Source organism: Phascolarctos cinereus, unplaced genomic scaffold (genome assembly GCF_003287225.1).
Source record: "Phascolarctos cinereus isolate Bilbo 61053 unplaced genomic scaffold, phaCin_HiC Scaffold_2;HRSCAF=192, whole genome shotgun sequence".
Taxonomy (NCBI): domain Eukaryota; kingdom Metazoa; phylum Chordata; class Mammalia; order Diprotodontia; family Phascolarctidae; genus Phascolarctos; species Phascolarctos cinereus.
This window is the reverse complement of record NW_027555625.1, coordinates 264,849,904-264,861,486: the sequence shown is the minus strand read 5'-3', so window position 1 is coordinate 264,861,486 and position 11,583 is coordinate 264,849,904. Positions and strand designations below refer to the sequence as shown.

The following is an 11,583-nucleotide window of genomic DNA, read 5'->3' as shown; positions in this document are numbered from 1 at the left end:
TTAGAAATCTGAACTGAAAAAACAACACCCTGATGGGAAGGGACTGGGATAAGGGAAGATGGTTAATAATAATACTTTAATAGAGATTCCTTTTTCATTTTTGTTTGTTTGCGGCGCAGTTGTATGGCTTCCACCCTGGATTGAAGGCAAACTAAGTCTCTCTCCTTTCCCTTCCTTTTCCCATAAACTGCATTTGTCTCCCTTGGTGATTTATTTTCAATTCAGCCTATGAACTGCAATTGAATGAAACTAGAATTCAGCACTAGCTCATCATCGCTGCTCCTCTCCCTACCTTTTCTTTCATTTCTGTGGTACCCATTACCAAAGTTTGGCAAGTTCCTTTTCATCTCTAACATTCTATGATTCTGTTAGGTTTTGTTGGTGGTGGGTTGTTCCCCCACCCACCCACCCAGTGTCTAAGAATTGTAGCTAGGTGGCACAGTGGATAGAGTGCTTGGCCTAGAGTCAAGAAGACATCCTCCTGAGTTCAAATCTGGGCTCAGACATTTACTATCTGTGTGACCCTAAGCAAGTCACTTAACCCTGTTTGCCTCAGTTTCCTCATCTGTAAAGTGAGCTGAAGAAGGACATGGCAGACCGTTCCAGTACCCTTGCTAAGAGAACCCCAAATGTGGTCATGAAGAATCAGACATGACTGAATTCAAGAATTTCAAGATAAGATTTTGCTGATCCTATCTGGTCTCAGGGTGCCAATACTTATTATCTTTGTGGCCACAAGTCTCTTCACTTTTTTCACCCTCAGTTTTCTCATCTATAAAATGGAAAATATAACATTTACACTTTCTACCTCATTGGATTTTTGTGAAGAAAACACTTTGTAACCCCTAAACTACTAGGTAAATGTGAGTCGTTATGGTGATTTATTCATATGGATCTGAGAGAACAATCTTAGCTTATAGATTTAGAGCTTATTTAGTCTGGCACTTTGTTTTGCAGACGAGGGAAACTAAGTAAGGCCCAGAGAGGTTGAGTAACTTGCCCAAATAGCACAGGTGGTAAGTGGCAACCTCAGTTCCTCTGACATATCCAAAGCTTTTTTCACTGTACTCTTATACCCCACTGTATACTGTACCCTTCTGCCTCTGATAAGTTGATCCTACTTAGCACTAATAATCTGTACCACACTGTTCAGCACTTATTTATACAAACTTGTGTCATTTACTATTTTTGTCTGACAAGTTTGAGTTCTGTCTGCAAGTTCTTGGAAAATGGGACCATATCTCAAACTCATTCTGTCTCCCTCACAGTTCCTAGGACCTAGTGGGCACTCAATAAAGAGTCAATTGATTGATTACATTTGTGCAATCAGCCCAGAATGAAGTAGCTCAAGATTAGCATTCCCACTTTTTCAGCAGCATGCAGGGCAGCCCATTTCTTGAGGTCAGTCACCCCGTGAGACCATGGCAGGGATGGCTGTCTGCACCCCAGCCCAAGACAACAGTTGTCCCCACACCCCGTCTATAGCAGCATCCAGTCATCCCTGAGATGCTGACACATGCTGTCAGGATATTAATAGCAACAGCCCAAAAGGACTAGGTTTCTCAGTCTTCTCTTGAGACCCAGTAGGGTCATATGGTCCTTGGTAGCTATGATTACATCTGGGTGGCTAAGGAGGGCGGGGTGAGGTGCCACCCCATGGAAGAGCTGGACTTTGCAGCCGAGTCCTGAGAAAAGGCTGCCCAGGAGCATCTCTGGCACCTGAGAAAGCCTGGTTAGCTACACATTATCCATCGTTATCAGCTGGGAAGAGTGGGGAAATTGATAGATAAGTATCCATGTTTGTATCACCAGGAAGCCCATCTCTTGCATGGTTTGAAGTATATTTGAAACTCCAGTGTCCAGTGAGAGGAAGAAGAGATGTGCATGTAAATACCTACAGGCCTGGCTCTGTTCCACCTCTCATTACCAGGCCTGGCAGGTGACTAAAGACTTGTTCACAGCTCCAGATTAGTCAGGGCTGGAATGATCAAAAGATGGAGGGATCATTTTCCTCTCTACTGTTTGGATGGGGTGATCACAAATAGAAGCAATTTACTCCAAAGCCACAAAGAGTATCAGAGGTGAAGATGGCAATAGGCCACCTCTCCTCTCCTCAAAGCACCACATGATGCTTCTCTCTTCCTTCTTCCCAAGGATAGTGGATGGTGTTCCTGGGAGGTCATAGACAGCATTTGGGAGAAGCTGGTAGGTAAAAGATTTCCTTAACTTGTCCAGCTATCAAGGCAGCTGTCTCCCTGACAACTGAACAGCTAGGTTCCTGGACCCTGAGCCAGGAGGCCTGATTAATCTTTGCTACTCATTTCACTCATCCCAAACAAGCTAACTTTCATCTTTCAGTCACCCCTAAAATGGGACAAAAGCCACAATGTTGTGAAAGAATACAATACTTTAAGCCCTTCTGACTTCATGGCTCAGAGGGGAGAGGGAAGAATGGATCTGAGTTGGACCCTCCTCCAGAAGCAGATTCAGGATCCCCAGGTGACTATTACCGAGCTGACGGCCAGGCTCCTGCACTTTTGCAAAGTTCTGATGCTTTTGCAGGAATCTCCTGGGAGTAGATCCATTACCCAGACCATTTTATCACACCTCTCTCTAATGGAAATCAAATCCTACAAATTTCAATTAGATTGGGCTGTGTTGTACAGAAGCCAAATCTAATACCAGGGGGAAAAATTGACTGCCAGTCTAATGAATTGCTGTCAGGGTGGGTGTGGCAGAATTGACATAGGCCAGGGCTGGGGGCCAGGAAGACCTGAGTGGTAATGCTTTCTCTCCCATTAACTCCATCTAGTGCCAGACATGAAGCTCTTAGCGTCAGCTCCACTGTCTATTATATGGGGCTGGGACGGCCCCCTTAGAACGGGCAAGGAGGCTGGACTAGATTATTGAATGTATGCTGAGGAGATCATGAATAAACCTGGGTTACCTGTAATTCTCAGCTCTCAAAGAAAATGCTGATTTACAGCACTATCAGGGCTGGTCTGCAAAAAAAGACTTCAATTGGCATAAGAAACAGCAACAAAAAATTTTTTTAAAAAACTACATTTCCCAGAGTTCCTTAAAAGACTGGAAGCAATTGGAAGATTTAAATAGCCCAAGCCCAAGGCCGTCAGAACTCAGCTGGGAGAATCACCCTCCTCTTCTGCACATCCATTGGACATAATCCCTGCTTTTCAGAGCTGGATTGGCTACCAAAGCTGACATTAATTTTTCCTTCAAGCTTGGTAGCAGCAATGAAGTAAACAGCCATGTGCATTCCTCTACTCTATATTTAACTACAGCGGTTTGTGCAGGAGAGGTCTGCAAGAGGAAGGAATTGTGGTTCTTTATAGAAGCTCCTGGCTTGGGGGAGAGAGAGCAGCTATCTGAGTGGGGTGTCCCTGGCTCATCTTGGGCAGAGGGCCTTTCTCTTTGTGAGCCAATCCAAGGCCATCATGCCAGCCTCTCAAAGCAGGTCCCGGGCACGGGACCGAAATAATGTTCTGAACAGGGCTGAATTCCTGTCACTGAACCAGCCTTTAAAGGGGGCTCAGGAGAATAGGAGCTCAAGCAGGAAGACGACAGGCCCATCTGTGCAGGCCCCGCCACCGAATGAGGGGTCCAAGGAGCGGAGGCAGTCCCAGCAGCTGCCCGAAGAGGACTGCATGCAGCTAAACCCATCCTTCAAGGGAATTGCATTCAACTCCTTGCTGGCTATTGACATCTGTATGTCCAAGAGGCTGGGTGTCTGTGCCAACCGAGCTGCCTCCTGGGGCAGTGCCCGCTCTATGGTCAAACTCATTGGGATCACAGGGCATGGGATCCCTTGGATTGGGGGCACCATTATCTGCCTGGTGAAGAGCAGCACTCTTGCAGGGCAAGAGGTCCTAATGAATCTGCTGCTGGGTAAGTGAGACCCTGTCCTTACAGTCTTACCAGAGAGAAATCCATTTTTTGCCTTTCCTGTCCCCACCCCCAAACCTGGAACCTTACACCCTGGGTTTCCACCCAGGGAAACCAGATGGAACAATTTAATGAGGTTAATCAAGAAAGCATTTTTGTACCAGAGACAGAGATGCCCTAGAAATGGGAAAGTATCTAGACATATGAAAGAGGAGATCAGAAGTGGACTTTAAATAAGGACCCTTGCAAAGATAGAATAGAAAGTGCTGTCAGAGGTGAGGCTGAAAGTTTAAGGGAAAAACCCTGCAACAAAGCATTAGCCTTTCTTTCCAAGGCCTCAGAGCAAGATGAGACCTAGAGAAAACTATTTGAAATTTTAATATGCTCAAATGTTCCCTAAAATGCATCTTTGGAGAGAGATCTGGAGAATCTGATGGTGACTTATTACAGACTAGCTGTGGAAGGACAATAGCTCTTCTGTTGGAAGGCTCAAACTCCTTTCATGTGGGTCAGACTTTGCTGACTTTGGACTAATTCCTTGTGAACATAAAACTTTGCTCAGTCGTTCCCACCACAAGGAGCTCAGTGATGCCCCCGGTCTCCATCCTCCCCTCTAGCGAGCATCATCCTAGACTCTGTGAATCTGCCCCGTTTTGCCCCTGAAACTAGACCCACCTCTCCCCATGCTGATACCATTTTTGAGTGTGGAGAGGACAGATACTGTGCTTGGAGCTCTACTCCAAAGAGATCAGAATGTGTTAGGTCTGAGGACCCCACCCATAACTTCTGCCAGGACTAATGTCCTCACCTGCCCCTTTCCAGGGAGGGACATGAGAGAAGAGGGCCCTCCTGTCTAGTTGACTTGTTTTTCCAGAGCCTTGGCCACCAGTGAATATCCATTTAGGGCTCACCCTATGCCAAGCATGGGGCAGAAAGCATACAGAAGTCCCTCCCTCTGGTACTATGACTCCCAGGCCTGGCTCTGTGCCACCCTAGCATGTCAAGGGTTGAGCTGTGAACTTCTGCCTACATTCCCAAAATAAAACTAATTTTGATCCACTCTGATGTGGAAATTAATGTATGTGTGCCATTCAGAAGGTGTAGAAGAATAAAATATCAAAGAACAAATCAAAGAGGGCCATAAGCAGCTAGGTAATGTGGTGGATAGAGTACTGGGCCTGAAGTCAGGAGGACCTGAGTGCAAATCTAGCATTAAACACTTAACTAGTTGTGTGAACCCAGGCAAGTCATTCAACCTCTGCCTCAGTTTCCTCAACTATAAAATGGGGATAATATTTCTTTCCTTTTTTGCTTGGCAATGGGGTTAAGTGACTTGCCCAGGGTCACACATCTAGTTAGTGTTAAGTGTCTGAGGCTGGATTTGAAGTCAGGTCCTCCTGACTCCAGGGCTGGTGCTCTATCTACTGCACCACCTAGCTGACCCATAAAATGGGGATAATAAAAGCATCTACCTTCCAGGGTGGTTGTAAAGATCATATGAGATAATATTTGTAAAAGCACTTAGCCACAGTGCCTGGCACATAGTAGGTGCCATACAAATCCTTATTCCCTTCCCACAACTCTAGAAAAGCTAAGGGTCATAGCTCTTGGAACTAGGATTCTCCAGGTAGCAATGTGGATAGCTGTGTCTTTCCTTTCAACATCTTACTTGCTTTTCTCTTCCTTTTGCCCTCATGCTTCAAGGGACTCAAAGGTCTCAGGCTGGTTGTTGGTGGTTTGTTTGTTTGATTGGTGGGGTACGAAGTAGGAGCAGCTGATCCATGTACTTATTATTTAGAGAAAGTTGCCTGGAGAGAGTTAAGTTATGGAGAATGGCCTTGGGAGGGAGGGAGAGAAGGTAGCTGAATGAGGAACAGGAAGTTGTTCTCAGGATCTTGGGTATAAACAGTAGGAAAACCAGATGTATGTGAACATCAGAAGCCTGGAACAAAAGATGAGCCAGCTCCTCCTTCTTAGCCTATGTTCCCTAGAAAGTGACCATCTTAGCTTGCTTCCCTGATCCACAGAACATAGTGTGTTGTTAAAACCAGAAGATACCTTACGTAGTGTGATACAGTGGAAAGAACGGTGGCTCTTGGGAGGCAGAAGAAGCTCTGCTGCTTGTCATTTGTGAGTTTGAACCCTAGGCTGTATGTACTATTTACTAGCTATAAATGGTCAAAAAGCACTTACTACGCACTTACTGCTACTACAAAAAGCACTTACTCTTATGTGCAAGACGCAAAGGGTATATGAAGACAAAGCAAAAATATTCCCTGCCGTCAAGGAGCTTACATTCTATTGCGAGAGAGAACATATAGATAAATAGGTGTATACAAGATATATGCACGATAGATGGAAACTAATCTTAGAGGGGAAGGTATAGTAGCAGCTGGGAGGACAGGGAAAGGCCCACTGTAGAAGGCGGCATTTGATCTAAGTCTTTTTTGAGATTGGGTCTCCCTGTCTTGCATAGGTGAGAAGTTCAGCAGTCACTCATGGGCCAGATTCTACTGCTGACGATCACAGAAGCTTTCACTTGTTCCACTACCAACCTGAACTGGCCTGTTCTTCCTCAAGCATCCTGGTGCCCCTTCCTCCCCTCTTCCCTCCCCCAAGGGGCTCACTATATTAATGCTGGACTTCATGTAGACACTTGATTGGCTTTAGACCTACTATAGCTCAAAACTCCTGAGCTGAAAGCATCCACCAGCCTCCCTGGTCTTAGCCTCCCTGGTAGATGAGATTACACGCTTATAATGCCATGCCAGGTTAGGATCCTAAAAGATGGAGGTGAAAAGAGAGAACATTCCAGGTAAGGGGGACACCATTGTAAAGGCCTCACTGGACCTGTTTCCTTTTCTATAGAGTAAGGGGGTTCGACTAAGTGACCTCTAAGGTCCTTTCCAGCTCTATGAATTTGATTTACTGTATGTTTGTGTCATCTTTGGGATTCTTCTATTTATTTGATCAAGTTGACAAGCACCTACTGTGCACCAGGCTAAGTATAAGAGGTACAAAGAAAGTCAAAAACAGTCTTTGCCCTCAAGGAGCTCACAATCTAATGGGAGAGAAAGCATGCAAACACATACAAGCAAGATATAAACAGGATAAATTGGAGATGATCTCAGAGCGAAGGCATTAACATTAAGGACCAGAGCTATGTTCTTTCCTATGAACTTCTGTATGAACTTTAGAAAAAATTTTGGTTTTCTTTGTAATCCTATGTATTTTCTGTTATGCATTTACACACATTATTCTCAGAGGTACCCATAGGCTTTACCTTGACACAAAACAGGTTAAGAACCCCTGCCCTAGAGGATATCACTCATTCTATACTGTGGGATATTAAATCCTATCATTGTGGGATTGATTGGATCTCTTTTTCTTGTCTGAAATGATGTGAGCACTAGGAAACAGATAACCATACAGAATACTAACTTGACCATCCACATAGAAATTAACCAACTTGTGGACACATAGTAATATGTATAACTCCAGTCTGATTTCCCCTGCCCCAACAAGCCTCTGGGGACCTCTTCTCTCTCTGTCAGTAAGAATGAACTCAGGCAAGCAAACCTATTTTAATATTAGCCTGAATTAGGCATCATTAAGAAGGAAAATTAGTACTCTTCTTAAAAACATGCGGATTATGGAGCTAAATGAAAATAATTTTGGCATCATCTACTTTATGGGTTTATCCACATGGTAACAACCTTTTCCCGTAATTAGTCAGTCAACTAGCATTTATTAAGTCACTACTATGTGCTAGTCACTGTGCTAAATGCTGGGAATATGAAGAAAGATAGTAGACAGTCCCTGCTTTCAAGGAGCCCACAGTCTGGTGGTTGAGACAATATGCAGGCACCTATGTATGTACAAGATAAGATAAATTGGAAATAATCAACAGAGGGCAGAAATTAGCATTAGGGGGAATATTGAAAGCCATAGAAAGCCAGCAGAGTTGACTCAATGTGTGTGTGTGTGTGTGTGTGTGTGATAGTCAAACTTGCATTTTGTGAAGATCACTTTGAAGACCGGATGGAGGATGAACTGGAGTGTGGAGAGATGTGGCAGAGAGACCACCCAGAAGGCTATTGTTATAATCTGGGAGCAAGGTGGTGAGGGTCTGGACCAGGATAGCGATGGTATGAGGGACAGAAAGGGGCATATATATAAGAGATGTTGTGAAGGTAGAAACAATAGTATTTTGCAACTGATTGGATATGGAGCTGAGAGAGTGAGGAGTCAAGGATGACACCTACATTTTGAGCCCAAATGACTGGAAGATAGGGAGCACCCTCTACAGTAATGGGGAAGCTAGGAAGAGGGTCAGGTTTAAGGAGTGGGCGGGGGGAGGAGAAGATAATGAATTCAGTTTTGGACATGCTGAATTTAAGATGTCTGTGAGACAGCCAGTTGAAAATGTCCAATGGGCAGTTGGAAATCTTAGACTAGTGGTCAGTAGGGAAATTAGACCTGGACAAATGCAAGCATCCAGAACAGGAGCATATCTTCGCCTCCTAGGATTGGCTGGTTGTGCTTCTCACTTAAATGAGAGAATGGTATCAATTCGGTCTCCAGCAATACTCATTTTTTTCGTTTGCTACTGAAAGGGGAAGTCTTTCAGATATATTCTCATCTTTATAGAAGTTGACAATACATTGTAAGATATTTTCATTTCTCAGTCCCGCCTTTAATTAAGATTCAATAACAATTGGTATAAAGCCCTTGAATCAATTCATCACCATACATTTATTAAGCATCTACTTTGATCCAGGCACTATTGGGTATTGGGGATACACAGAAAAAAATTAAGTAATCACTGTCTTCAAGGAACTTATATTCTACCAGAGGAAAACATTATGTATACATTAAAGTGCATGCAGAATATACACAAAGCTAATACCAAGTAATCTGGGGCAGCACAGGTGCGTTAGTACCTGGGGGGGGGGATCAGGCTAGGTCTGAATTAGGGGATAGTGCTTTAGCTGAGCTTTGAAGGAGGCTAGAGTTCTGGAGATGAGGAGAGAGGCTATTATAAGCATTAGGGACAATATATGCAAAGGCACAGGGAAGACATGAACAACACATAGTCCAGCCTGAGTGGACTGGAGAAAGTGTGAAGGGAAGTAATGGGAGAATATTTAAAAACATAGGCCAGGGCCAGATTGTGAAGGACCAAATGCCAAAACAAATGAGTTTGCATTTGATCCTAGAGGAAATAAGGAGCCACAGGAGGGTCTTGAATAAGCATATAACATAATCAGACCTGTTTTTTTGGCTTTTTGGAATCTTACTTTAGTAGCTGTGTGGAGTGTAGATAGGTGAGGGGATTGTCATGGAGGAAGAAAGACCAAATGGGAAGTTGTTGCTGTGGTCCAGGTAAGAGGTGACGAGGGCAGTGACTAGAGTGGTGGCCTGGGAAGAGAGACAAAGAGACATATTCAGGATGTATCATGGAGGCAAGGCAAGTCAACAAGCATTTATTAAGGACAGTGCCAGGCACTGTGGTAAACACTGGGGATACAAAAAAAAAAGGCAAAAGGCAGTCCTTGCCCTTGAGAAGCTCACAATCTAACAGAGGAGACAACAAGTAAACAAATACATACAAATAAGCTAAATGCAGGATAAATAGGAAATAATTAACCTGGAGGGAAGGCACTAAGGTTAAGTAGGACAGGAAAAGGCAAGATCTGACAATCGATCAGATATGTGGGGTGAGTGAGAGTAAAGAATCAAGTATGATTCTGAGGTTGTAAACTTAAGTGACTAGAAGTATCCTGGTACCCTCAACTGAAATAAGGAGTTTCAGAAAAGGGATGAATTTGAGGGGAAGATAACGGGTCCCATTTTGGCTGTGCCAACTTTGAGGTGTCTACAGGACATCCAGGGTGATGAGTAAGGGGTTAGACTTGTTTTACTTGACCACAGAGGGCAGAAATAGGATCAGTGGGTGAATTTTGTTGGAGAGGCAAATTTCAGCCAAACAGAAAAAAACTTCCTAACAATTAGGGTTTTCCAAAAAAGCATAAAGGGAAGCCTGGGAAAATGATGTACTTCCCATCTCTGAAGGTCTTCAAACAGTAGCCTCTTTGCTGGGAACATTGCAGAGGAGGGTTCTTGCTGAAATATGAATTGATCTAAAAGTCCCTTCCAATTTTGAGATATGATCCTAGGACTAGACCCTGACTTTAAGGAAGGGTTAGTGTAACAACTAAGCCCCCCATGTTTCCTTTGAACAACTTCCCTTGCCCAAGGCCCACCAGGAATCTTCACCATCCAATTTGTATCAAGCAGAGATTCTCTTTCAGGCCTTTGAGCAGGAAGACAAGTCATTCATCCACCCCTAACATTGACATGTTAAAGAGAAGTCAGTTGATTTCAAAAAATGGACCGGGTACCTGAAGTAGGAGAAGCAAACCCAGATCCCTATAGCTATCTTATCAGTCTTCTGCAACTATAATTGGTCATGGCATTGCCCAGAATTCTTAAGTCTTTCAAATTTGTTTGCCTTTATAATGTTATTGTTATTATAGAAATTGTTCTTCTGGTTCTGTTCATTTTACTCAGAATCATTTCATGCAAGTCTTCCCAGGTTTCTTTGGGAGAACCATTCATTTCATCATTTCTTGTGGCATAATAGCATTATGTTGTTAGTATTATTATATTCATATACCATAATTTGCTCAGTCATCCCCAAAGTAATAGGCACCCACTTAGTTTTCAGTTCTTTGCCACTGCAAAAAGATCTGCTTTATATTTTTTGTATATATGGGGTTTTTTGTTTTTATTTTGGTGAGGCAATCGGGGTTAAATGACTTGCCCAGGGTTACACAACTAGTAAGTGTCAAGTGTCTGAGGCCAGATTTGAATTCAGGTCCTCTTCATCTCAAGGCCAAAACTCTATCCACTGTGTCACCTAACTTCCCCTATTTTTTGTGTATATGGGTCTTTTTCTCTTTCTTTGATCTCTTTGTGGCAAAGGGCCAGTAGTAGTACTGCTGGGTCAAAGGGTAGGCACACTTTAGTGACTTTGGGGGCATAGAACCCAACTGCTTTCCAGAATGGCTGAATAAATTCCTGATGATTTAGTCAGGTGTCTCTCTCTGGACCTATTCTCCAGTAGGCACTGTTCTCTGCTGGGGTGACATGTCTTTGGGTGTGCATCTTATCTCTATTATTCCTTACCTCTCTCCCTGGTCTTTACCTGGAATCCTTGGCTGACGTACTCCCTCTTCCTTGTAAGAGAAGAAATGGGCCCTGTCAGCTCACTTTTACATTAATACAAGAGCCTATGCTTCTTCTCTTTTAGAAGACTAGATTCCTGTCATAACCAGTCATCAAACAAATAAAGAAAACCTCAGCTGCTTTCTCTCCATAGCGAAGGCAATCTGTCACTCTCAGAATCTTCACCTCCAAGGACAAGGACCTTTTTTGGAACACAGAACCAGAAGAACCAGAGGGCATTTGGTCAGCCTCTGAACCCCTTCCTCCTACTTGCAGGATCAACATCTCTCTGACTTAGGGTAAAATATAAGTTCCCTTTGATGCCTATCAGTTTCTGATTGCCAGGGGGCAATCCTCTCAACTAATTTCAGGAGCTACTTTCCAACAAACTTCTCTGTGGGTCTGGATCCCAGAATTTTCTGTAGGCTCTCTAGATCCTTTGGGTGTCTT

The 11,583-nt window shown here is 43.7% G+C and overlaps 1 protein-coding gene across 3 annotated transcripts in view; it reads left to right on the top strand.

Moving 5' to 3' along the window:
• The first annotated feature begins 3,194 nt into the window (after positions 1-3,194).
• Positions 3,195-11,583, top strand: part of PLPP7 (phospholipid phosphatase 7 (inactive)) — a 37,618-nt gene continuing 29,229 nt past the window's right edge. Inside the window, exon 1 of one of the 3 annotated variants that reach the window (XM_078149988.1) lies at positions 3,195-3,906. In XM_078149988.1, the coding sequence (XP_078006114.1) occupies positions 3,456-3,906 (451 nt within the window). In that variant the 5' untranslated portion in view covers positions 3,195-3,455. The remainder of the gene's footprint in view (positions 3,907-11,583) is intronic. The other 2 variants (XM_020973573.2, XM_020973574.2) reach the window with 2 other exon arrangements.